The sequence below is a fragment of the Cynocephalus volans genome, chromosome 10, assembly GCF_027409185.1.
Source record: "Cynocephalus volans isolate mCynVol1 chromosome 10, mCynVol1.pri, whole genome shotgun sequence".
Classification (NCBI taxonomy): domain Eukaryota; kingdom Metazoa; phylum Chordata; class Mammalia; order Dermoptera; family Cynocephalidae; genus Cynocephalus; species Cynocephalus volans.
Genome location: NC_084469.1, coordinates 75,308,478 through 75,332,291, shown reverse-complemented (window position 1 = coordinate 75,332,291; position 23,814 = coordinate 75,308,478). Strand labels below are relative to the sequence as shown.

The following is a 23,814-nucleotide window of genomic DNA, read 5'->3' as shown; positions in this document are numbered from 1 at the left end:
ATATTTGCTCTTGGATTTTGGTAAGTAGTTTTTATTTTATATGAGTAATTATCTTCTATTCCTGGTTTTTAATTAGGAATGGTCTGAATTTTAACAAGTGCCTTTTCAACATCTACAGGGGTGATTGTATGGTTTTCCCCCCTTACTTTGTGGCTGTCATAGATAATGCTGTTGAACTATTTCACATTCCTGAAATGAACAGGTTTAATCTTAAGATGTTTTTTTCTTTTGATATTTGGCTAGATTAAATTTCATAATTTTTAAAAATAATTTTTGCATCAATTTTAATAAATGAGAATGGTTTGTAGTTTCTTTCTTGTGCTTTTTCAGGTTTTAGTAATTAAACTTATGGTGGCTTCTTAAAATTAAGTGGGAAACTCTTCATCTTTTAGTGTGACGTAGAATCCTTAAGGGCTGGGCAATTAGCTCAGTTGGTTAGAATCCTTGAAATAATATTGGAATTATCTGTCATTTAAAGGTTAGATAAAATTAACTCTGTCTAGTCCTAGTGCCGTTCTCAATGATAGATCTTTGAACACCTTTGCAATTTTTTTTTAAATGATAATTTGTCTATTCAAATGTTCCTTTTCTTGGGTCAATTTTGGTAATTTATGTTTGGGTATGGAATTATATTTTCAGGTGTGTGGCCATGGGTCTGCATGTGGTATTTTGTAATTTTGTTTATCTTTTCTGCAGCTATGGTTAGATTTCCTTTTTTGCTTCTGACCTTTGAATATTTGCTCTTTTTCTCTTAACCAGCCTCGTTAAGATTTATTGTATTTTATTTACTTTTAGTTTTGTGCATTTATTTATACTTTCTACTATTCTCCTGTCTTTAATCTTATTAATTTCAGCTTTTAACTTTATTAATATACCAATTGTAGGTTCTTTTGTTTTAGTTTGTTCTTTTTGCAATTTTTTAAGAGGGCTAAGTTCTTCTATTTTTTTGTATTTCTCCTTTAATCATAGAGGCTTTGAATTTCTTCTAAGCATAACTTTTGCTCTGTCTCATGGGAATTGGTATGAGGTGATCTTTTTAACTGCTTTCTAGATAGTTTGTAATTTCCCTTTTGATTTTCTCTTTAATCCTGATTTATCTAAGAGTAGATTTCTTAATTTCTAAGCCAATATTTTTCTTCTCACTTTTTTGTTTATTTCTAATTTCATTGATTGTGAACAGAGATTGTAGTCTGTAAAAGCTTTCCTTTGTAAAATTTTTAAGGTTTAGCTCTGTGACCCAGTGCATGATCAATTTTTGTAAATGATCCAGATCCCTAAAAATAGTCTGTTCTGTATTCAAGGAATGTAAAGCCCTACATATTTCTAGTAACTTGAATTGTATTATTCATTTTCTCTGTTATCTTAATTAAATTTTGCCTACAAGATACGTTAATTTCTGAAATAGACATCTTTGAAATTTCACACTAAAATTTTATTTATTTCTAATAATATGCTTTATATATTTAGCTTCTATGTTTAATGCTTTCAGATTGTAACTTCTTCATAAAGTGTTCCTTTTATTATTACAAATATCTTTATCCTCTGCATTGTTTGCCTGTACATTTATTTTCAATATTTCTCTATACCTTTATTTCTTTATTTTAATTACTTTTCTTATAAACATCATGTACCTGGTGCTTTTGTTTTTGTTTTTTAATTTTTTAACCTGATCTAACATCTTTTTTTCTCGCTCTAAGCAATAGATTCTATTTTTTTTACATCCTCTTTTTTTTAATGAGAAATGTAATCCATTAACTATTGTACTTGACTGTATTTCTTCTATCTACGGGTATGTTTATAATTTAATTCCATCACTGTTTCTTTTCCCCTTTTATCGCTGGCTTGATAGAGTTGCTTTGCATTTCATTTTTTCTTTATGTGAATTTGAAAGTTCTCTAATTTTCCACTTCATTAAAGGTTACATTCTTTTTCTCTTAATGCATAATCAAATACATGTTGCTCTACTGTTATCTGAAAACAAGGCAGCACAAAATAACTATTTCTTCCTCTAAGATGCTCTGTTTTCTTCCTGCTTTTCCTTACTTCAATGGTGTGAGACCTTTCAAATTACTTCCCTGTCCCCTACTTAAGATGAAACCTTGGAACACTTGCTCTCCTCCTTTTCATCTCCTTGATTTTCTTAGGGTCATTTAAAATTTTTAGCTTTGGGCTGTTGTTGGAATTTCCCTTGTAGTAAGACCCTTCTATTTTCAGAGTCCTTATTTAGCAGTTCTGTTTGTTTGCCATTTAGATTTAGGAGAAACGGGAGGGAGCAGGTGTGTGAGCAAACTTTCTTACTCATCCTGGTTTCCTGACCTGTTCATTTCCGTTCACGTGGAAGTATGTGTTCTGGTGCATTTGTTATTTGTTGCTTTAAGTATTTTCCATAGACAGAATGTGTGAGTGATAAACTCTGAACTCTGTGAATTCTTGCATGTCTGCAAAGATCTTTTGCCCCAAAAAGTGATGGGCAAACTATTTGGGGGGCTTTGGTTGTCTTTTCGGAGTAGTCTATAGATGATAGTCTACTGTTTTTGCTTATAGTGTTTTAGATGGGAAGTCCAATGTCAGTCTGATTTTTTTTTTTTTTTTTTTTTTCCTTATGGGTAATGTGTTCTTTCTGTCTGGAAGCTTTTAAGGTTTTATGTTCATTCTCAAGTTTAGGAATTATACCAGGATAACCTATGTGTATGTATTTTCTTGTCATCCTTCTTGGAACTTTGTGAGCCTTTTCAATCTGCAGACTCAGGTCTTTTTTCAACTCAAGGGAATTGTCTTCTATTTGTTATTTAGATATTGGCTGTCCTCCATCGGTTCCTTTTTCTTTTCCTAGAACTCCCAGTATTCTCAAGTTAGATCTCCCTAGATCTGCCCTCCAGGTCTTTTATCTTTTCCCTTATAAAGTCTCTCTCTTTATGTTTCTGCTCTGTACTTGGAGATAGTTTTTCCTTTTGGTCTTCCAGGCCACTAATTCACATCTCAACGGGGACTCATCTACTATAGCCCAGAAGACATTGTTTTAATATGTAGAAAGTACTGAATTGCTCTAGGGCTGGTGTGATTTTTGTTTGGGTTGCCCTTTGTCTCCCAGAGCAGCTGTACTTCACCAGGCAGTGCACTGTTTGTTCTGACTGATCTGCTGCTGCTGGCACTTTGAAGCATGTTGTGAGTATTCTTCGTTGGTACCTCTGGTTGTGGAGTCCAGAGGGCAGCACTCCCCAGCTGGTAGGGGCGCAGCTGCCCTTACCCTCTGGGCCTGTGGTGTCAAGGTAGGCAAGCCATCAGTCTGTTCCTAGGACATCTGGAGGTATCTTTTCTCCCTCACCTGCCTGTTTTCCTTCAGCCCCAGGGGCAGGGGGTTGCAACCCTTTGTTCAGCTACTTGGCCTCCTGGGGCCCAGGGAGGCCTGAGCCAATATGGCAAACCCACAGGGCGTCCACAGATCTCTCCTGGCCAAGCTCTTCCCAGTATCTATGGCTTTTGATCCTTGTTCTAAAGCTCTCTAAAGTTGGTCTTTAGAGAAGGGAAAGGGAGAGATCTCCACACCAGTTTTCAGCCTTACTTCCTACATGTACCTGCCCAAAAGCCTCAGCAATTCTCTGACTTAGGATGGACAGATAGATTAGAGATGATAATCTTTTTCAGGTTGCCATGTTCTCAAGATCCCTGTCATCTTCTCTCAATTGCGAATGGATCAGCTGAGACTATAGAATTGTCTCTCTGTCTCTCTCTCTCTGTCTCTCTCTCTGTCTGTCTCTCTCTCTCTCTCGTCTGTCTCTAGGCAGGCTGTTTCTATGACTGACATCCAGAGCCACTAACATCCCCACCAGCCCCACCATTCTTTGTGTACTTGAATCAAATTAGACACTGGACTAGATTCCAGAATCGTATACTCAGAATTCCTCAGATTGTGAGCTGGGCACTGCCGATGACCCCCAAGATGATTTACACTGGTACAAGGACACAGTATTCAATAACAAATCCCATGGTGGAAAAGTTGTTTTTTTCAGTTCTCTCTCAGTTCTTCTGATTGTCACAAATAGAAAGTCTTGAGTTTGGTGTTACTATGTCTTTGACACCTCTTTAACACTTTTTTAAAGTGCCTTTTAATGAAAAAGAGAGGAAGACATGCTCAGAGTCTTTGATAGGCAACAGTATTTTCTGTGGTGGGGAAGGCTGATGGGGGAGTAGGTTTGAATGGAAAATCAGTAGTTCAGTGAGGAGCCCATTTATTTTGCAATGCCTAATGCATATCTAAGTGGAGATGTTGAGTCAGTCGTCCAAGGTCTAAGCCCTGGGGCACTCCAGTGTTTAGAGAGTGGGTTTCTTCCTCATTGCCAAGCAGTGTGGCTAAGTGCCTTAGCATTGGCTAGCTCAAGAGGTTTGCCTCCCATCATTTCTGGGCCACTTCCCAGCAGCTAAGGCCACATGATTGTCATTAGTGTTCCATGTATCTGACCAAGCAGCACTTAAGTGCAAACATAGACTGTGGCCAAACTTCCAGCTGGGCAGAGCCTTCTGGTTGGCCATGCATCTTGTCAGATCCTTGGGGTGCGTAGTATCCTCCAGTGAGGCTACATGAAAAGATGGAAGCAAGCTGGGCATGTTTCACAAGTTTGAACATGTTTCACACTAAATGTTCCAGAGTCATTGGACCTGACTACTGCCTGTATTTACTAGTATGACAAAAAAAAAAAAAAAAATCTGCTATTAGTTTAGCACTTTTCCTTCCTACCAACATGACGGAAACATTTATTCTACCAGTAACCTGTGGCTAATGCCATTAATTGGCTCTGTGCAGGGGTCACAATGCTGACAGGGCCAGCAGGCCAGGAGATTGAGGGCTGTGGATTGGTGGGGCCTGTGGATCACTGGAGAACATGTTCATGAACATGACGATTGTGATAGTATTTCCGAAGAGTGGGACTTGCCATTCAGGAAGAGCCGGAGTCATGTCCCCCAGCAACTTCTCCAGGGACTGGTGCCAAAGACAGAACTGCCACTCTCCCAAAGCCTATGGGTAGCCCTTGCCTATCACAGAGCCCCTCCCAGGATTGAGGGGTGCTGAGGAGACAGGGAGAGTTTCCTTCATCTCCTTTGGGAGAGACAATGGATTGGGGCTTGATGAGAGTAGGACAGGGAGAAGTTTTAATCTGAAGTTATATGGGGGAGCTCCAGGACACAGCCTTTTGTTCTTCATGGAAAGTGCCACCAGGCACAAGCCTAGCTTTAGGTAGTCTGTTGTCCAACCCTCAGAGTATGATAAGAGACTTCGAACAACAGAGCCCACACCGGGAAGGAAAATATTTGCTTACGCATTCTTATATGACCAGCCAAAGAGCCCCAAGAACATTTTGTGATCAGTGGGAGTCAGCAAGTCTGTGTTCGAGCTGGAGAAATGTGGGAGCCAGTGCAAGAGGACCTGCCTGGTCTCAGAGGGCCTGGGCAGCACCAGTTGAGGAAGGCCCACCAGGCACTGGAGTAACGCACCTGAAATAGAGCCATGAGCACCTTCAGGCTTGCCTGCTGCCTGAATGCCTCTGCCATGCCTCATCAGGGAGCGCCACCTGCACCAAAGAGGCAAATGCCATGCCTTGCACTTAGGCAGCATTGGGTGCATGTTTATTGAGTTGAATTCCACTCTTGGGAGCCTTATTTGTGCTACATCTCATGCTGAAAAGTGTGTGTATTCTCTACCTCCTCCCACCATCCTTCCCAGTTCTCACCACCCTGCTCCATAAAACTTGTGTTATGGATAAACTTGTGTTGGATGCAGAAGTGTCTTAGGACAGTTGTCTCAGCAGAGCTGGCCATGCTAATAGTAAGCAAATATGAATATGAGGGTGATAGCAACAGTGTCAGGGATCTCCCTGGACAGCCTTCATCCACCCATTTATTGTTCATTCCTTCGGTAACCATGTGTCTGGCACTGTGCTGGAGTGCGGCAGACAGTGCTATTGAGTGGTCTGCACAAAGGGCAGCTCGGGTTCATCTGATGAGGATTAATCTACGAAACTGGATAAGTATTTAAAGAGTATACAATATAGAGGCCTGTATGACAATAGAAATCTGATTATGGGGACCCCTTCTAAATGTGGAAATTCTAAAAATGCCTTTCCCCTTCTTTTCCAGTTGGTCAAAAGTCTTATCCCTCACCAGCCTGGTCTCTTTCCTCTGATTATACTTGAGGTCATCAATATCCCTTGGAGATTGTAGTCTGCAGGCTGTCTGTTGAGAAGCTAGGAGCAAGGGCTCCTGAAAACACCCATGTTTACTAGCCACATAACCTTAACTTCTCTGTTGACCAGTTTCTTCATCTTTAAAATGGAGCTATCACTAACACCTGTATAGCTTTTACCAGGCTGATGCTAGGAGCTGAGGTCCAAGCCTACCTCAGAGGCTTGTTGGGAGGATGAAATGTGTGAATGTCCGTGCAGCCCTCAGCACAGTTCCTGCACCTTCAGTGCTTCTTTACCATCATTCCCAGGACCCAGCTCTCACTGCTCAAGCGTAACTGAGTAGTATGGATTAGAGAAGGTGTAGACAATAGGCAGTGCATGTGTTTTCTTTCATCTCTACCTGAAAACCAAATGAGGAGAGTCTGACAGAGTGGACAGATCTCAGGATGGCAACTTGAGGGACCTGCCCGCCTCAGAGTGCTTGTCTTCAGCATGAGCCAATGTCAGGTTTGGTTCACATTTGAAATCCTACAGCTGCCAGCCGCTGGACCAGAAGTGGGCCTAACTCTCTGCAGAAGGCCCAGAGACCATGATGAGGGATGAGACACTAACTGCCCTCCAGAGCCACCAACTAAGCCCCAATTTTGTGGTAATGCTGAGCCCAGCTGCGGCAAAAATGGGCTGAGAGTGCACAACTGGGCTCTCAGCGGGATCTGCTAGGCCTGCAGCCAGAGTGCATGCCTTTGGCCTTGAGAGCCAGAACACACTGCACCACCTGAACATCCCTAGAGAGGGGAATCAATGTGGAAGCCCACGTAGTGATTTTTATGGACCATCTTTTTTTGGCATGACCCACCGTGTGGTTAATTATTAATAAGGAGCTACAATCTGCTTGAGAAAGGCTGGGTGGGAAACCCAGGAGGCCACTGCGTGGCTATTTAAATACACCACACAGAGACTGGTATCCTTTCTGGGCCACATCCACCACTGGAGAAGGAAGACTGGCTGGGCTGGGTTTTGCTATGTCTTTTTGTGACTGTGCTTCTTTGGATCTGGCAAGACATGCCCTCACCTGATATGCTTTTCAAAGGCCCAACAAAGGGGTAACACAGAGGGAACCAGAAGAATGTGGCTCACATCCAAGCAATCAGAGAGGTTCAGGGGCCTGGCCAAGTGCAGACATGGCCCTCTGTCCAGCGAAAGCTGGTGTGGCAACTGACCACTGCTGTTTCTTTTGGGGGAGACATGCGTTACCCTGGAGAGGAATGTGCATTCATACTTGCTTTTGGAAGACTTTACCACCAGCATTTCCCCCAGAGGGCATGAGAAATGGTGATTTCCCCATTTGGAGTGATCTATACCTTTTGCCTTGAACTCTTCTCAGCAGGAACCTGAGAAGGGCACTTTATGTTCGTCTCTGTTTCAGAACACTTCACCTAAAGCAGTCCACCATCTGGGTCAAAGCAAGGAGGCTCTGTGGCAAATCTCAAAGCTGTCCCCATGTGTGTGCCAAGCAACCTGAGAGCCACAGAGAACTAGGGACTCTCTTCATGCCTCTTTGTCTCTGTAGGTGGGTGGTGGTGTTTTGATGTCCTTCCCTGCCCAATCATGTGGCAAAAAAGGAGAAGAATAACAAGTCTTCATTTAAAAACAACAGGAAGAAGAAAATCAAGAGCCTATGAAAAGCATTTTCCAGGCTGCTTAGGTCTGTGATCTAGGAAAGAAATGGGAGTGAAGTTCCTGATTTGGGGGAAAGGGGGATTGGTGGAGGGGAGGAGCAGACAGTACTTTGGGAGCAGCTGATCCCTGAAAACCTGTAAGAGAAAGTTACCTCCAACCTGGGCCAGCCACTGTAGAATGGGGCTGGAGCAGATGCTGTCCTATACTGTTAGAGCCCTCAGAAGTTATGCAGTAATCAGCTACCCCTTTCAGATCATCAAGCCTACATGACTAGTCTAGTTCCCTGCACCATCCTTCTAAACAAACTTCCAGGGACTATGTTGCTTCACTGCTGTCATCAAGACTCCTGGTTGCTAAGAATAAAAATCTGCCCCCGAGTGACTGAAACATGGTAGCTCATATAACTGAATAGCTGAGGGGTATACTAGCTTCAGGCATGGCTGGATCAAGGTGTGTGCTACACTGATGGACCAGGTGTGGTCAGGGGCTCACCCTTGGAACTTAGGCTAGAAATGGGGAGAGTCCCTAAAGTTTGAAGAAGGGTGACTCCCCAAAGGAAAGTTGAGGTTCTGTCTCCAAAGGAAGGGAGAACAGAGACTGGGCAAGCAAAAACAGCAGATGTCCACCACAACCCTTACTTGCCATTTACAAGGCTCATCCTCACTTATAGGCATATTCTGCAGTGAGTTACCACCACACCCCACGGCGAGTAGTGAGGAGCCTGGATAGGAGCGCTTCCACCCACTGTCAGGGTCTGCTTGGATGACAGAGACTTTGGGGCTTGTTGGCCAGGTGTCAGAAAGGGAGACATTTAGGTGACTGGGGTTTCTAAAAGCATTGTCCATGAGCTGTCTGCCAAAGACAGCAGGCTCTGGTGGTCTTTTCTCTCTTCCCTGTGGTTCATGAGAACACATGCAGGGGCTAATGAGCAGGGAACATAAATAATGAAAAAACATACTGTAGACAGGAAGGAAGGAATTTTTGTTTTGTTTTGTTTTGTTTTTCCCAAAGACTGAACAAGATGAGCAAAGCTCTGCAGCCTCATTTGTGCATTCTCCACAAAATATAGTAAAAAAGCTGTGCAAACTGCCCCCAATGTGTGATACTGTTCATATATTAAACATAATGTATTAATAAGAATACTTCACCTTATTATGTCAGTAGCAGATGAAAGGGCAATCTAGCAGCTGTCCTAATCAGGCAGATGGAAAACCAGAAATGTTACTCAGATCTAGGCAGTAAAATCGACATTGTACCAATTTGCCTCACTCACAGGCTTTTACTGTGTTTAACAAAAGCTCATGTCTTTACATAAGGCATTGTAAAAAGGGCTCAGAAGTCATAAAGCTCTCTGTGATGTCTTTGCAACATAACAAGTGAATTTAACAGTTGGGTTTCAAAGAACAGTTTTGGGCTTTCCCAGCAGTGAGCACGGGGAGGATGGCGTCAGGTGGCTGTAGGACCAACTCCTAGGAACCCCGTGAGAACCGGGATGTTAGGGCTAAAGGGGCAAACATGCTGGCGAGTGAGGGAGCAATTCTAGTCAATATCACTGAGATTCTGGGCCCTAAGAGGGAAGACTAGTCAGCACCCAGGGTGGAGATGGGATTGACAGCCAGGGATATGAGTTGAGGTGGGTAAGGGGGAGACATACATGTTCGCCTGGCCAAGCCTCTGAAGGCTACCTACTTTCACAGAAAGGAGTTACATGTAGGTTATCCTTTTAGAGCTGAAGATGTCCTAAGCAATCACCTGCTTCATTCAGCCACCCAACCAACATTTATTGATCCTTCACTGGTGCCAGGCACTGCTCAGGGCATTATGATCAGTGAACAAGACAGACAAGGTCCCCGTCCTCATGGAGCTCACGTTGCTATGTGGGGAAACAGGACTTGTATTACGTGGTGATGCAGGTTATGAAGGAAAATAAGGAAGGGTAAAGATGGAATAATGGAGGGAAGGGGCCTTAGGCAAAGTGGTCTGAGGAGGTGACATCTGAGCAGAGCCCTGAAAGCACAAGGTTGTGCAGGTCTCTGTTTCAGAGCTCCTCAGTCTTCTGTCCACCAAGAAACCCTTTGATTATTTGTTTCCATGAGTCTGCACATTTTGTGAGTTGTTACATCTCTCCAAAAGTCAGCATTTGGCAAAAGACATAGATGTAAACATGACCATAGAGCTTCGTCTACCTGAGAAACAGGGTGATCACAGGGAGTTGACACAAACCAACCCCAAAGCTGCCACCAGACCTGTCCAAGAGGCTGGGCAATACACATAGGAAATGAGTCCAGAGTCCCAGTGACTTGACCAAGCTTATGCCAGCTGGGCAGTGACAGAGCCAAGACTAGACCCCAGGTCTCCTGAGTGACAAAATTGGGGAGTAAGCTGCCACAGAAAATGGCGGTATTTCCTAAACATGCAGGCATGGGAAAGGCCAGTGGCCAGAATTTGAAGGTAGGTCAGGAGTCCAGAGGTTTCCCAATAGGATGCTGGCAGAGCTGCTTCAAAGGATTTCCTCTTAACACCAAGGTGGGTTCTGAGGCCAAGGCCGATGAGGCTGGCCTAAGAAGGGCTTATTCCACCCTCTTCCTCTGGGGTTGCAATGCTGCTTAATGGTCAATCTGCATAAGAACCTGGGTCTTCTTCCTCCAAGTCCAAGGCACGATGTCTCTAATCCAAGGCCGATTCAGACCAGCCATACCACCAAGAAGAAAAGAAATGGAGCTCTGGAAGGCAGTGCTCTGAGCATCACACCAGCATGGGATGAGAACCGGCATGTGCACTCTCCACCTTCCCCAGCACCATGAGCCTTGGGAAAGGGTAGGGTCCGTGTTATTTTCCACATAATGGCAGCAGAGGCTCTGCATTAGAATCACAAGTCCTGGCCTTGCCCCTGGCTCTATCTGATAACAATTGGCAGCTGACATCTTTACCTCTGGCCAGAGTTACCCCTTATTAAAAATGGCATCTTTATAATTGATTTTTGCAAGTCACTGTCAACAGGACATACCCATTGTTTTGTACCAGTCTTTTCCCTGGGGGATTGATTTGTCTGTTACTATTATTTTAGAGCTCCTTAGGGTACCCTTCTAATCTGCATTATCCTAATATTAGAATATCAGGTTTTAAATATAGTATTAATTAATAAACAATCCTTATTTTTAAAATAATTTTTCTCATGCCATACCACTTCACAGTTAAACAGCTATGTTTTTAATTGGGTCTTCTCTTCTTCTCAGATAACTGAGGGATCTCATTTGAGCTCACATGCTTCACATGAACCCAGCCTATAAGGCCCAGGGATCACCCAGTCTCTGTCCTGTCCTGTCCTGTCCAGGTTTTGTAGCTTTCTGCCTCCCCCAGGAGAAGTAGGCGTGTGGTCACATGGTGTTCCCACATCCCCAGCAGCTGCATCTGAAGCTGGGAAGAGCTCCCATTTGTTAGCAACCCAAATGTTCACTGACAGAGGTTTGGTTGAATAACTCACAACCCATTCAGACAATGGGAAACCAAGCAGCCAGTGAAGACTCTGGGGGGACACGGAGCCACATTGATGACTTCTTCCTGAAATCTTCTCTGGCCAGGCTGGATTGAATTTGGTGCCCCTCCTCTATGTTCCCCCAGCTCCCATACTAGACAGTGCTGCTGAAGTCAGGCTCAGCTATCTAGGTCCAGTTCACTGCTCTGTACCCAGCGCCTGGCATGAAGAAGGAACTTAATAAACACTCCTTAAAATGAACATGGAGTTCAGTGTAAAAAAAAAAAAAAAAAAAAAATCTACAGTGTGATTCTGTTTCAGGAAAAACAGTACACATATGGACTCCCAGGTAAAAGGACTGAAATATCCACCAACAGGTGGACAGTGATTCCCTCCAGGTGGTGGGATGATGGCTGATTTTTTTTTCTTCTCTTTTGCTTAGCCATGTGGGTTGGAATCCATAAGTGTTCCAAGTCAGGGCTGGAGAAGTCAGCGAAAGGAGAGGGAGAGCTGCCATTTTAAAATGATCTTTTAAAGAAAGTGATTAAAGCATCTTGGTGGGAGTCAAGATGGTTTGAGGAGGTACACAGTTGAACATTTTTTATTTTAATAGGCAAGTATTTGTTTTAAGTGTAGATAAGAAAAAATATAAGGACTACATTAGTCATATATGATCTGGCCCCTGCTGCCCTCTCTGACTTCATCCCCCCACTCTCCCTGTCTCTCACTCCATTCTAGCCCTGCTGGCTTCTCGCCATTCTTCCAACACACAAGGTGCCCCATGACCTTTGCACTTGCTGTCCTCTGTGCCTGAAATGTTCTTTCTCATATATATGCAAGGTCCACTCTTTGCCATTCAGGCCTCAGCTTCACATGTCACTTTCTGGCTCTTAACTCTATCCCCATCCCATCAATCTACCTGTTTTGTGTTTATTAATCTATAATATTTATTTGTTTATTTTCTGTCTTTACCTATTAAACTGTGAGTCTTTTGAAGGTAGGGGTTGTGTCTGTCCTGTTCACTACTGTCTCCTGGGTGTGTGCCATGTGAACTGCACCTTGCACATAGTAGTCAGTTCTGTTGGATAAGAGGAGGAGGAAGCCTTTGGTGGAGGGTTGAAGGAGAGAGTAACCTTGGGAGGGCCCTGGCTCTGCCAGTCAAGGAGCCAGTCTTTATGTCTAGAAAAGAGCGAAGCTTCTGACCTCCCATCAGGGGCCTCCAGGTCTCGGTGCCTCTGCTCTCTTGGGATTCTGGGAAATCAGAAATCAAGGGCCCAGTATAATTGCTTTGCAAAACACACACATCTTACCTCTGCCCAGCCATTGGTCTCTGAGCCAGTCATTCAAAACATTGATTCCCCCTGACCCCCCAGCATCCCATTCAGTTGGGTTAATGCACTTTTGCACTGGGTGGGAGAGGGATTCATGGCTTGGGAAACAAGACTAATAGTCTGTCCCTGCTTTGGCACTGATTTGTCTGTGACTTTTAAATAATACTAGCAGCTGACATTTATTGAGCCCAACTGTGTCAGGCTCTCCCCACACATTATTTAATACTGCCAGCGGCCCTGTTAGGGACAGAGTCATTGTCCCCATTTTACAGGGGAGAGACTTAGACCCAAGAAGGTTGAGATTTTACCCGCAGTTCACACTGTGAATAGAAGAATCAGGGTGTGCCCAACTCTTAACAGGAGCTCAGTATATATTTGTGGAATGAATGAATGAATGGTGTCCTCTAGGGTTTTGGGGTTGCTGCAGTTCCTAGAAATTCCTACCACTCACCCATCTCTTTACCCTGCACACACCCTGTGCCCTGCGAACCACTGTAGACCTTTGCTTCGTCCTTATTCTTGGTGATATCTACTGAGTCAGGGAGCCAGGTCTCTCCTGCAGGTCAGACTCCACCAGCCACAAGACATCATTCAAGTGAAAGGAAGTGTAAAAATGGAGTCAGTGGGAGCTCCGCAGGGAGAAGAGGGATGGGATTTTGGGGAGGCCCTTTTCATCCCTTCTTGGGTGCCTCCTCTCTGCTGTGCCCGCCTCCAAGCTGGTCTGCTGTTTCCTGCCAGTGCCTTTAGCCTGGTTGGTGTTTGTGACATTTCCCCCATTGAATTCACTTACTATTTACGCCTTCTCTTTGAGACTCAATGGAAACCTGCCTCAGGAGGGAACATCAGATCTATGCCAGTGCAGCTCTCCTGACTCTCTGGTTTCCAGTCCTACCAGCCATCACGTGAACCACCTTCATTCACTGAGCACACGCTTCCTGAGCAACCTGTGTGCCAGCTGGGGGCTTTGGAAGACACAAAGAGACCACACAGAGTGGCTCTCTAGGGTGCCATCTGAACATAAGCTTTTCCCCTGTCTGATGTGCTCTCCTCATCCTTGTCTGTCCAGCCAACTCTTGCTAAACTTTAAATGCTATTTCCTGAGAGGTTGGCCCTGCCCTCCACCCTGTGCCCACACTGTAGGTCCCTCACTTGTATGCTCTTCCAGGTCATATTTTTCTCTTACCCCCATTATAATTTACAAAATCATTTGTGAAATTATTTACTTTATCTATCTTCCCCCTTAGAATACAAGCTCTACGAGGGCAAGGGTTGTGTCTTTTGGTTCACTCTTATATCACTAGCACTTCATACTGTGCCTGGCACATAGAAGGTAACCAAATAATATATGAAAAATGAATCAGGAAATTATCGAATAAAGACACTTACAGAATGCTCCCCAAGAGGCCATATAAAAAAAAACCTTTCTGTTTTGCAATTGATTAAGTGTTTTTCTCACCTGGTGTCATCCATCACCTCCCCTACCCTAGTGGAGTACCAGGAGAGATAAGAAGTCTGTGGCACAATGGAAAGGCCTCTGGGGATTTTGTCCCTTCCTTGCTACAAACTATTTGCCTATAGGCAAGTCTTTCCTCTGTAAGTCACAGTTTCCCACCTAGAAAGTGATTATTGTGGTGTGGGCTTCAAGAAGGATCATTTCTCTGGCCCAGGTAGAGAGCAACATTGTGGAAGTATAATTTTTGTTATTGGACAGTCCCAGAGTTGGTTTGGCAGTTCAGCAGTATCACCAGGAACTCCCTCTACCCCTTTGATCTGCCATCCTCAGGGTGACATCTAACCTCATAGTCACTAGATGGCTACCAGGACTCCAACATTTACTTCCTCACACAAGTACATAATAAAAGGCAGGAAGCCAGGGGATGGCTGGTAGAGGGACAGCCATTTTGGGAGGGGGGATAAGGAAGGGGGACAGTAAAGCAATTTTCAAAGGCCTTTTCCTTTAAGCCAGGAAGGAAAATGTTTTCACAGAGGTGTTTCTAGCCATTTCCCCTTCAGGCTTGAACTAGATCACATGGGCACTCTTAGCTGCAAGGGAGGCAGGGAAAGGAACTCTCCATGGTGAGAAGGGAATGCTGTTGGGTGGCAACTAACACACCTAACACATGGGCACTTCAACTGGCTTTCCCCTCCCCCAAAAAACAATCACACGCAAACATAGTTTTATATTTATTTATTTTATTTTATTTTTTGTCGTTTTTTTTTGTGACCAGCACTCAGCCAGTGAGTGCACCGGTCATTCCTATATAGGATCCGAACCCGTGGCGGGAGCGTCGCCACGCTCCCAGCGCAGCACTCTACCGAGTGCGCCACAGGCTCGGCCCAAACATAGTTTTATAAAAATGGCTGCACAAGACACTTTGTCAGTGATCACAAGAGTGAAGCACCGAGCCCTGACTCTAACCCAGACAGCCATATTTAGAAATATGTTTTATAACATCAACACAGCCCTAAATCAGGAAATTCAGCTTCTCAACTTACCTCCATTACCAAGATGTTCCTGTAGTAAATGAGCAGATTCTCTGCTCTAGGCCAGAGAATGGGTCTCTGCCCCCCACCTTCCTTTCTCTGCTGTGGCTTGTTAACCCTTCCTCCTCCTTCTGGCAGGCAGTGGTCCTCTCAGGGCTTCTCAGCCTTCCCTCCCCATGAACCCACTTCATGTCCTCTTCCTGAAGAGGACAGACACAGGGCACCTGAGCGACTGTACTTTCTCCTCCCAACCCCACTGCTGCTCTATGTACCAAGTTCTGTGTAACAATAACGACAACAATAATAATAGTAATAGCTAACACTGATTGAGTGCTTGCTCTGCCAGTGCTCTCCTTTACATGTATTCATTCTTTTGATCCGAACCACAAAACAGTGAGGATCACTACTATACCATGCCCGCCTCCAGGGAACAGTAGAGGAAACAGAAGCCCCACGCAGTTAAGGGAATTACCCAGTCACATGCTAGAAGACCCCTCCCCCCTTAACCTGAGTGAAAAGGACTGTGGTGGAGGGTGGAGAGACAGTCCCAGTACACAGGAAGGCATTTCATCCAGTCTGGAGATGGAAAGAAAAACCATATGTCCCAGCATCATAATGCCTGTGAGTTCAGCAACCTCTAGAAACTGGGCGGAAAACCATGTATGTTGGTACATTTGTCAGAGGGGTCTGTGACTCAGAGAAGGAGAAGAGCTGCTGGGCCAGATGCTCCTCCAAGTTCCCTTCCAGCTCCCAAGCCTGTGGTTCTGTGACCATATAAGGCCACTCTGGGGAGTCTCACTGTAGCTAAGTGCCATCCTATACTGTGAAGGGGAAGCAGAGAGCAAAGGGAGCCAATGTGCAGGCTTCCTGCAGGGTAGCTAAGGCAGCAAAGTGAGGAATGGAGCATGGGGAGGGTGGAGGGCCCTCCTCAGTTGCTTCTTCCCAGGAAGCTCAGACCTACTCAGGCAGGCTTGGCTGCCACCCTCCTCACTCCCCATTTCCACTTGAGATTTCCTCTTGCAGCAGCATTGCCAGGTTCCCAGAGTCCAGCTGGCGGCTTCTGTCCAAAGTCGAACACTCGGGCCTGCAGAGTTAGCCCTTGCCTGTGCAGACCTCCTGCTGCTTATGGTGCTTCTGATTTGGTGGCCTGGTGGCCTGGAACAACACCACCAAGAGTTCTGGAGTTTGGGGTGGGCATCAATGCAGATTCCATCTTGGCTTCCTTTTGATGACCTTGCTCTGCAGGCTAAGAAATCTGGTGGATCCCCCCCCCGGCACTTACGCATGCACACACATGCATGCACATGCACATGCACACACACCTCTCTGCTTCCTTTAGTGAGCTCCTTGGAGAGGTACAGATCATGTGCATCTATGTATGCGTGGCTCATGTTCCACTTTCTCTATTCACTATCTGGAGCCCAGCTCTATGCCAGGTAATATGAGGAGGGGAAGCTGAGGTGGAAAAGACATAGTGCCAAGAATGGGTAGGCTGGTAATAAAGACAAAAAATTAATAAACAAGTCGACTGGGAAATGATCTCTTTACTGTTGGTACTGAAGTACAGAACATGTTTTAGTCATGACTCTATTGGTTATAAGTGGCAGATACCCAAGTCAGCTTAGCTTATGCAGAAATAAGAGGAAATTATTAGGCTCATATCACTCACAAGTGTAGGGATAGGGTTGGCTTCAGGCATGGTTGGATCCAGGGGCTCAAGTGATATCTCTGGGACTTGATTCTGCCCTCTGTCACTCTGCTAAGTAGATGAAGAACAGTTTATATGAGATGCTGCAGTGTGAGATGCTCTAGAGTTTCTCATGGAGCCTCACTCCTGCTTTCCAAATCCTGGCCTTGTCACCTCCGGGACTCAGACCTGGGCTGTCACACAAGATTGAACTTCCTTGGGCTTCATCTCCAACCCCAACCCAGAGTCCTCTTTTCCTTGCCCTACCCTCTGGAGCATTGGGCAGATGTTGCAGGGTAGTTCTGATGTTTGCTTTTTGTATGAAATCTCTGGATCCTCTGAGAACCTGAATATAGGGACCCAGGGTGGAAGAAGCAGCCCTGCCTCTCAACATCTGCCTAGTGGTCACAAGCAGGCCCTCTAATGCCACTCTACCCCTTACCAGTTGTGTGACCTCAGGTAAATGGTCTAACCTCTCTAAACCTCAGTTTCCCCACCTGTAAAGAGAAAATTTTTTTTAATCTCCTAGGATTATTTTGAAGATTAAATAAAATGATTCATGTAAAGCTCTTAGCACAGAGAGTAAATCCTCATCAAATATTAGCTACAATTATTATTCTGCTTTTTTTAATACTACAAATGAAGAAAATTATGTTTGAGGCATTTTGTAAAAGGCGAAAGATTTATGCGATCTGAAGAGAAACCAGAGTATTGTTTGAGGCATTTTGACTTTAGAAAGAGAATAGTTTTACTAATAGCTACCATTTATTATATACTTACTATATGATATAGGCACTTCACATCTATTCCTCATAACAACTAGCAGATGAGGAAACCAAGGCCCAGAGGTCAGGTCAAGAGGTTGATTCAGTGATTGAGCTGGGGCTGGCTCAGGCCTGTCTGATGCCTACACTCTAACCACTGCTCTACTCTGCTTCTCTGGAATGATATGGGGAGACAGAAAATAAAGGAGCCTTATTTGATAATTTCAAGGATATTTGCTTCAAATCAAGGCTGGGGTAAAAAGAAGAGGAATGTGGCATAAGAAAAAAAATGCTGTGGAAGGACTTATACTAAAAAATTCAGTGTTTTTCTCTGAGTGGTAGAATTATGAATAATATTTCTTGTTGTTCTGTATGGTCCAAGTTTTCTGGTATTGATTACTTATTACTTTGTAGTGGAAGGGATATAAAATTCTACCCTAAGACAGGAAGCCCAATTTTAAGCTAATGTAAGCCGATTTGAACAAGTTATAGGAGTAATAATCATGATTTGAGCAATATTCCCCAAATTGCATCATTTCTGCAAAACTCAAATAAAGCTTCTTTATTTTGGGACACCCAGGCACCAGGCTGAGACCTGCCAGGCAATATTCTGCCTAGTCCATCCCGTGGATTGAGGTGTGATAGGAAGGACTGTGAACTTGAAGACCAACCTCTGGCACTGACCTGCTGAGAGACATTGGGCCAATTATTTAACATCTCTCAGCCTCAGTTTCCTCTTCTGTCAAATGAGTACAATAAAAACCTACCTTTTCTACCTTGTTAGGTGGGTATAAAGATTCATGATACTAATAAGTATGAAAAATGATAGTCCCATCCCCAGGGGGAGAGAAATCTTATCAGCAGGCAAGGGTCTAGAGTGCATTCCCAGGAGAGTGGCAGGACCTGCCAGTGAAAAATGAAGCAGGAGAGATTCATTGCACTGGCTTTTGGGAAGGCATATAACATCTGGGGACCAGCAAATCCCACCTGTACCTTTCAGATCCTGCCCTCTTAAAGGAGTCTGGTCATGGAATCTGGGTAACAGTTGCCTTTCTTTTATGGTTTTTGAGTGATTGCTCTACAGTTTACAATGTGTATCTTGACTTAGCATACCTTACTTTCAAGTAATATTATACCCTTTTCACATGTAATATAAGAAACTTTCTACAATATACTTACATTTACCCCTCCCATCCTTTATGCTGTTGTTGCATAAGTTTTACTTTTACATATGTTATAAACATCATAATACATTTTTAGTCATTTTTCTTTCTTTACTTTGATTTGGATAGTTTCTATTGCTGTCTTTAAGTTCACCAGTCTTCTGTGTGTGTAATCTGCTGTTAATCCCGGCCAGTGAAATTTTTATTTCAGATATTGTATTTTCATCTTTGGATATTCTATTTTGTTCTTTTTTACATCTTCCATTTCTCTCCTTATTACATACATGGTTTCCTTTAATTTCTTTAAAGTATTTAAAATAGATGTTTTTAGGCCAGTCTGAAGGCAGTGAGTTTTCTCAGTTGATCATGGTCAGTTACAGATTGAAGTCCTTGTTCTATTCTTTCCCCACTTCTCACTACTGCACTTAACTAGTCTTAAAAAAGAAAAAAAAGTAGTTGTTTTTAAATCCTTATTTGATAATTCCATCATCTCTGTCACTTCTGAGTCTGCTTCTATTTACTGATTTTTCTCCTAGTATGGGTCACACTCTCCCGCTTCTTTGCATATCCAGGAATTTTTTTTATTGGATGCTGTAGTATGAATATTATATTGTTGAATGTCTGGATTTTGTTGTCCTCATTTAAAGAGTGTTGGACTTCACTCTCAGGCAGTTAAGTTACCTGCAGGTCAGCTTGATTTTTTTTTTTTTTTTTTTTTTTTGAAGCTTGTTTTTAAGCTTTGTCAGAGCAGGTCTAAAGTAGCCTTTACTCCACGGCTAGTTTAGCCCTAATACCATGGCTTGAGCCTTCCGGGGTCTCTGCTAGATGCCCCCAGGCATTCAGCAAGGACTCTGCACTCTGGCTGGTCGGAACTTGAACATCTTCCAGCCTTGCATGAGCTCTGGGACATGTTCAGTTTGTAAGCTCCCTAGTACTTGTTCTTTCTCTGGTAGTTGTTCCTTGCCCTGCTTGGAGAGTCTCATCCTCTTCAGCCAAAGACTCAAGGAGACCCCTATGTAGATGTCTAGAGCTTGTTCTCTGCAGTTTTCTCCTTTCTGGTATGCTGCCCTTCGAATTCCAGCCACCTTAGCCTTCCTGATCTCTGATCTTCATCTCTTCTGCTCAGGAGAAGGCTATGTTCTGCTTGGGTTCTCCCTCTCTGCACTGTGATCTGGTAAACTCCTTCAGGCAGAAAGCCCAGGCAATCATGGCACTCACCCATTGGCTTCTCTTCTTGCAGGGATAAGAGTCCTGCACTGCCTATTCTGAAAACTAGTGTCTGAAAACACTTGTTTTGTATATTTTGTCCAGTTTTCTAGTCGTTTACAGTAGGAGCAGGCAGTTCACTTTGAGATCTCTTTGGGGTAGTGCACCAGTGGTTTGGACTGGTTAAATGCACTCTCAAGGGACTTTACAAAATGGACTTAAGGCTAGTAAAAGTCAAGGAAAAGTCAACAGGGTCATTTTGATCTGCTTCTTAGAGAAACTCAGGGTGAAGACCTATAACCAACACCAAATCAAATTTTGTAACAGGAATCATTAGTATCCATCAGCTGGATAAATAAAATGTGTTATATCCATACAATGGAATATTGTTCAGTAATGGAAAGGAATGAGCTATTGATACATGCTACATCATAGATGAATCTTGAAAACATTATGCTAAGTGAAAGAAACCAGTCACAAAAGACCATATATTATATTCCATTTATATGAACTGTCCAGAATAGACAAATTTATAGAAACAGAATGTAGATTAGTGGTTGCTTAGGGCTGGGGTGGGGAATGGGGAATGACTGCTAATGGGTGCAGATTTCCTTTTCGGGGGGACAAAAATGTTCTAAAATTAAATTATAGTGATGGTTGCCCACCTTTGTGAATATACTGAAAAACATTAAATTGTATACTTTAAATGAGTAGATTGTATGGTATGTGAATTATATCTCAATAAAGATGTTTTTTAAAAAAAGAAAAATTGTTAGCAATTTTCTCATATACCGACGGTGGTGAAGGAATGGAAAGGGGCTGTAGTGAGTGGAAGGGAACTGTTATATTGGTGTACACATATGTTACAGGTAGATTTAATCTTGGACTGAAAAATGTAACCACAGAAGGGTTTACACAATTTATTGAGGAATGACTAATGTTGGATGTTAGTCTTAAAATTCATTTGCTCTTTCTTGATTACTTTAATAATAAGAGGATTCTTGCAAAGTTTTGGTGTGATTCCCCTCTTTCTAGATTTCTCTCCTATCCGGACCCTTGTCAGCAATGAGCATGTACTGAGTAGCAGCCAGGGAGTGTCACATGGCCTCTGAGAACTGTGATGTCCTCTTCGTGTCCTCTGTGTTACCAGAGTAAGGGTGGCGTGGTTAAATCCCAGCCAAGGTTGGAAGAGTAGGCCAACTCCTGTTGACTTCCATTGTCAAAGGTAGAGATGGTTATTTGTTCCTTTTAAGTGAGTCATCCTACCTTCATTAAAAGCACTGTGGGTTTTCTGTGAAAGAAACGTACATTATTCATTTGCAGACTTCTTGGAAAGATTTCTTGTGCGAATCTTCCACAATATGCCCCTGGGTGTGTACTTAAGTTAACACCCTGAGCTTTGCTTAAAATGCTCATAGCTAACTAACATTTATTGAGTGCTAAGTGTGTGCCCCTCCTGTTCTAAGTGCTTTTAGTATTATGGACAGCTCCTTGACTGATATTTCTTTCACTGTATATAGGGAATGTGAAGACTACATTTCTTTTTTCCAATATATTGTTTTTCAGATTATTTTTAGTAATTCTGGTAGATTTTTCCTTCATATTTATAGCATTAATGCAGCAGCTCAGTAATTCAGCATCCTAATTGGAACTAGCCCTCAGCCAGCTAAACCAGAGGGTTGGCCTGGAGGCTCCACAACCTGTGCACTCTGTGTTGAGTGAGGACAGTGCACTCATCAGGTGTGGTATGTGTGGTTTTTCTCTAGGATCATCCATGAGGATGGCTTCTCTGGAGAAGATGTGAAACAGTACAAGCCTGTCGTCTACAGCAACACCATCCAGTCCCTGGCAGCCATCGTCCGGGCCATGGACACTTTGGGCATCGAATATGGTGACAAGGAGAGAAAGGTAGGCTCCTAAGCCCATGGGCACAGTGAAGAGGACTGTCTCTGTTACCCTACTGCCTCCTCTTTATAATGCAAGCCTGCCTTAAAGGAGCAAGACGAGACTATGTTGTATACAAGAGATATATGGTGGTATAGTCACGAACCTAAACCACTGTACCAATCCACCTGGCAAATACAAAGGGTCCCGTGACAGTCAAACCTCCACAGCAGTCACCAAGACAGGCAACAGCCACAGAATTCCAGGCTTTATTTTGCAGATGAGAAAGGGTTGGTGACTGTTCTAAAGTGGGGCTGCCACAACACTGTATAAATACCTGTCCTTGGGCAATTAACTTGAACAGGAAAAATATTTATTAAACAAAACCAGCCTTACCTAGCCACCATCTCCTCTCCTTAGAAGAATTTTTCTTGCCTTGTTGGGGGTGAAGAGCAGCCATTTGAATTGACTCTCTTTCCTCCTTTATACCGGGGGACATGTTTCCTACCTCTCCTGGGTAAGTCTGAGGACCTAAGGGGCTCTCCTTCCTGTAAGAAGTCAATGTCCTAGAACAGGGACTGTTTTTCAGTTGAGTTTCCAGGCATGTGATAAGTGGTGAATGGAATAAGTAAATAAAAGCCTCTTATTTGCAAACGTTTGCATTAACTGTAAGACTAAACTGTATACAGCTACACTGGCAAAACTAAATAGAAGGGAGGGAGAGGGAGAGGGAGAGGAGAAAACAGCCTCAGAGAATTCAATCCAGAAGGAACTCTTTATCCTCTGTTGGGACTGTGAATCCTAGAGATCCTTTCCCTGTGATGTGGAGTGTGGAGAAGGGGAGTAAGTAGAGGCCTCATCTGAGCACTTGGGCTCTGCATTGGAGCCCCCAGATGGAGAGCATTAATCTAATTACTGTGTGATTCAATTGTATATTATACACAAATCCTGTCCTTACTAAAAATTGTCTCCCTCATAGAGGAAAACGATCCTGGCCTTCTCTGGATCTGATAAATCAGCTGTGACAGATAGCCTCAAATGTTAAATTTACTGTTTTATGCACAAAATCCTAATTCCATGGGGCAGAGTCATCCTGGCTCAGGCATTGGCTCCTGCAAGTACTGGGGAATTGACTGACAGAGTGTGCCCGGGGCCAGCCTGTGGTGGGAAGACAGGTGCTGGTAGGGGGTCCTGTTGCTCCTCTGGGAAGCCAAGTCAGGAAGCTAGTTCTACAAGGAAGCTCTTCTCCCCTGGGAGACCAGCTTTCGTTTTGGTCATTGAGCTAGGGCCTATGGAAAGTGGGAAGGGGATTGGAGGGGCACCATTAGTTTCCCTGTCTTGTTTCCATTAAGCATTCACTGTGGGCTTACAGTGTGCCAGTCATGTGCTAGGTGATGGTGGTACAGGAATGAACACAGTGGGAATGGTGTCCAGAGAAGCCAGACACTCAGAAAATACCTCCTCATATCATCAGAGTTAGCCCAGTTAAGCACAGCACTTCACTCATCTTAATAATAATTGTGACATGAGAATAGAAATATTCTGTCATTTGTTGAGCATCTACTCACTGCCAGGCACTGTGCTACACACTTTACGTGTATTAACTCATAACTTACTTAGCCCAGGGCAGGTAATGCCTGGTCTGATCTTCAGACATGACATAGTCCTTTGGTCTGTCTCCCTTTGGCCAGGGAGGGAGCATGGTGCCTGAAACTCAGTTAACCAGATGACAGACACAGTGCGAAAGGCACACCCTCTACATACAAATGTACACACACGGCACACAAGATCTTCCAAGAGTGTGCGTGTTCACTGCCATGCCCACCTCCCCACCAACTCTTCCTTCCCCAAAATCTCCTGTTCTGGTCATAACCCAGAAAAGTCCACATGACTTTGGAATGCTTCTTTCCTTCAGTTTTGGAAAACATTAATTGTTCCTGTGGGATTTTTTTTTTCTTTTT

General features: G+C 43.7%; 1 protein-coding gene across 2 annotated transcripts in view; it reads left to right on the top strand.

Moving 5' to 3' along the window:
* The window catches only part of GNAO1 (G protein subunit alpha o1), a 174,752-nt gene that overhangs the window by 66,407 nt on the left and 84,531 nt on the right, over nucleotides 1–23,814 (top strand). For both annotated transcript variants that reach the window (XM_063109162.1, XM_063109163.1), the window contains exon 3: nucleotides 21,736–21,877. In XM_063109162.1, the coding sequence (XP_062965232.1) occupies nucleotides 21,736–21,877 (142 nt within the window). The remainder of the gene's footprint in view (nucleotides 1–21,735; nucleotides 21,878–23,814) is intronic.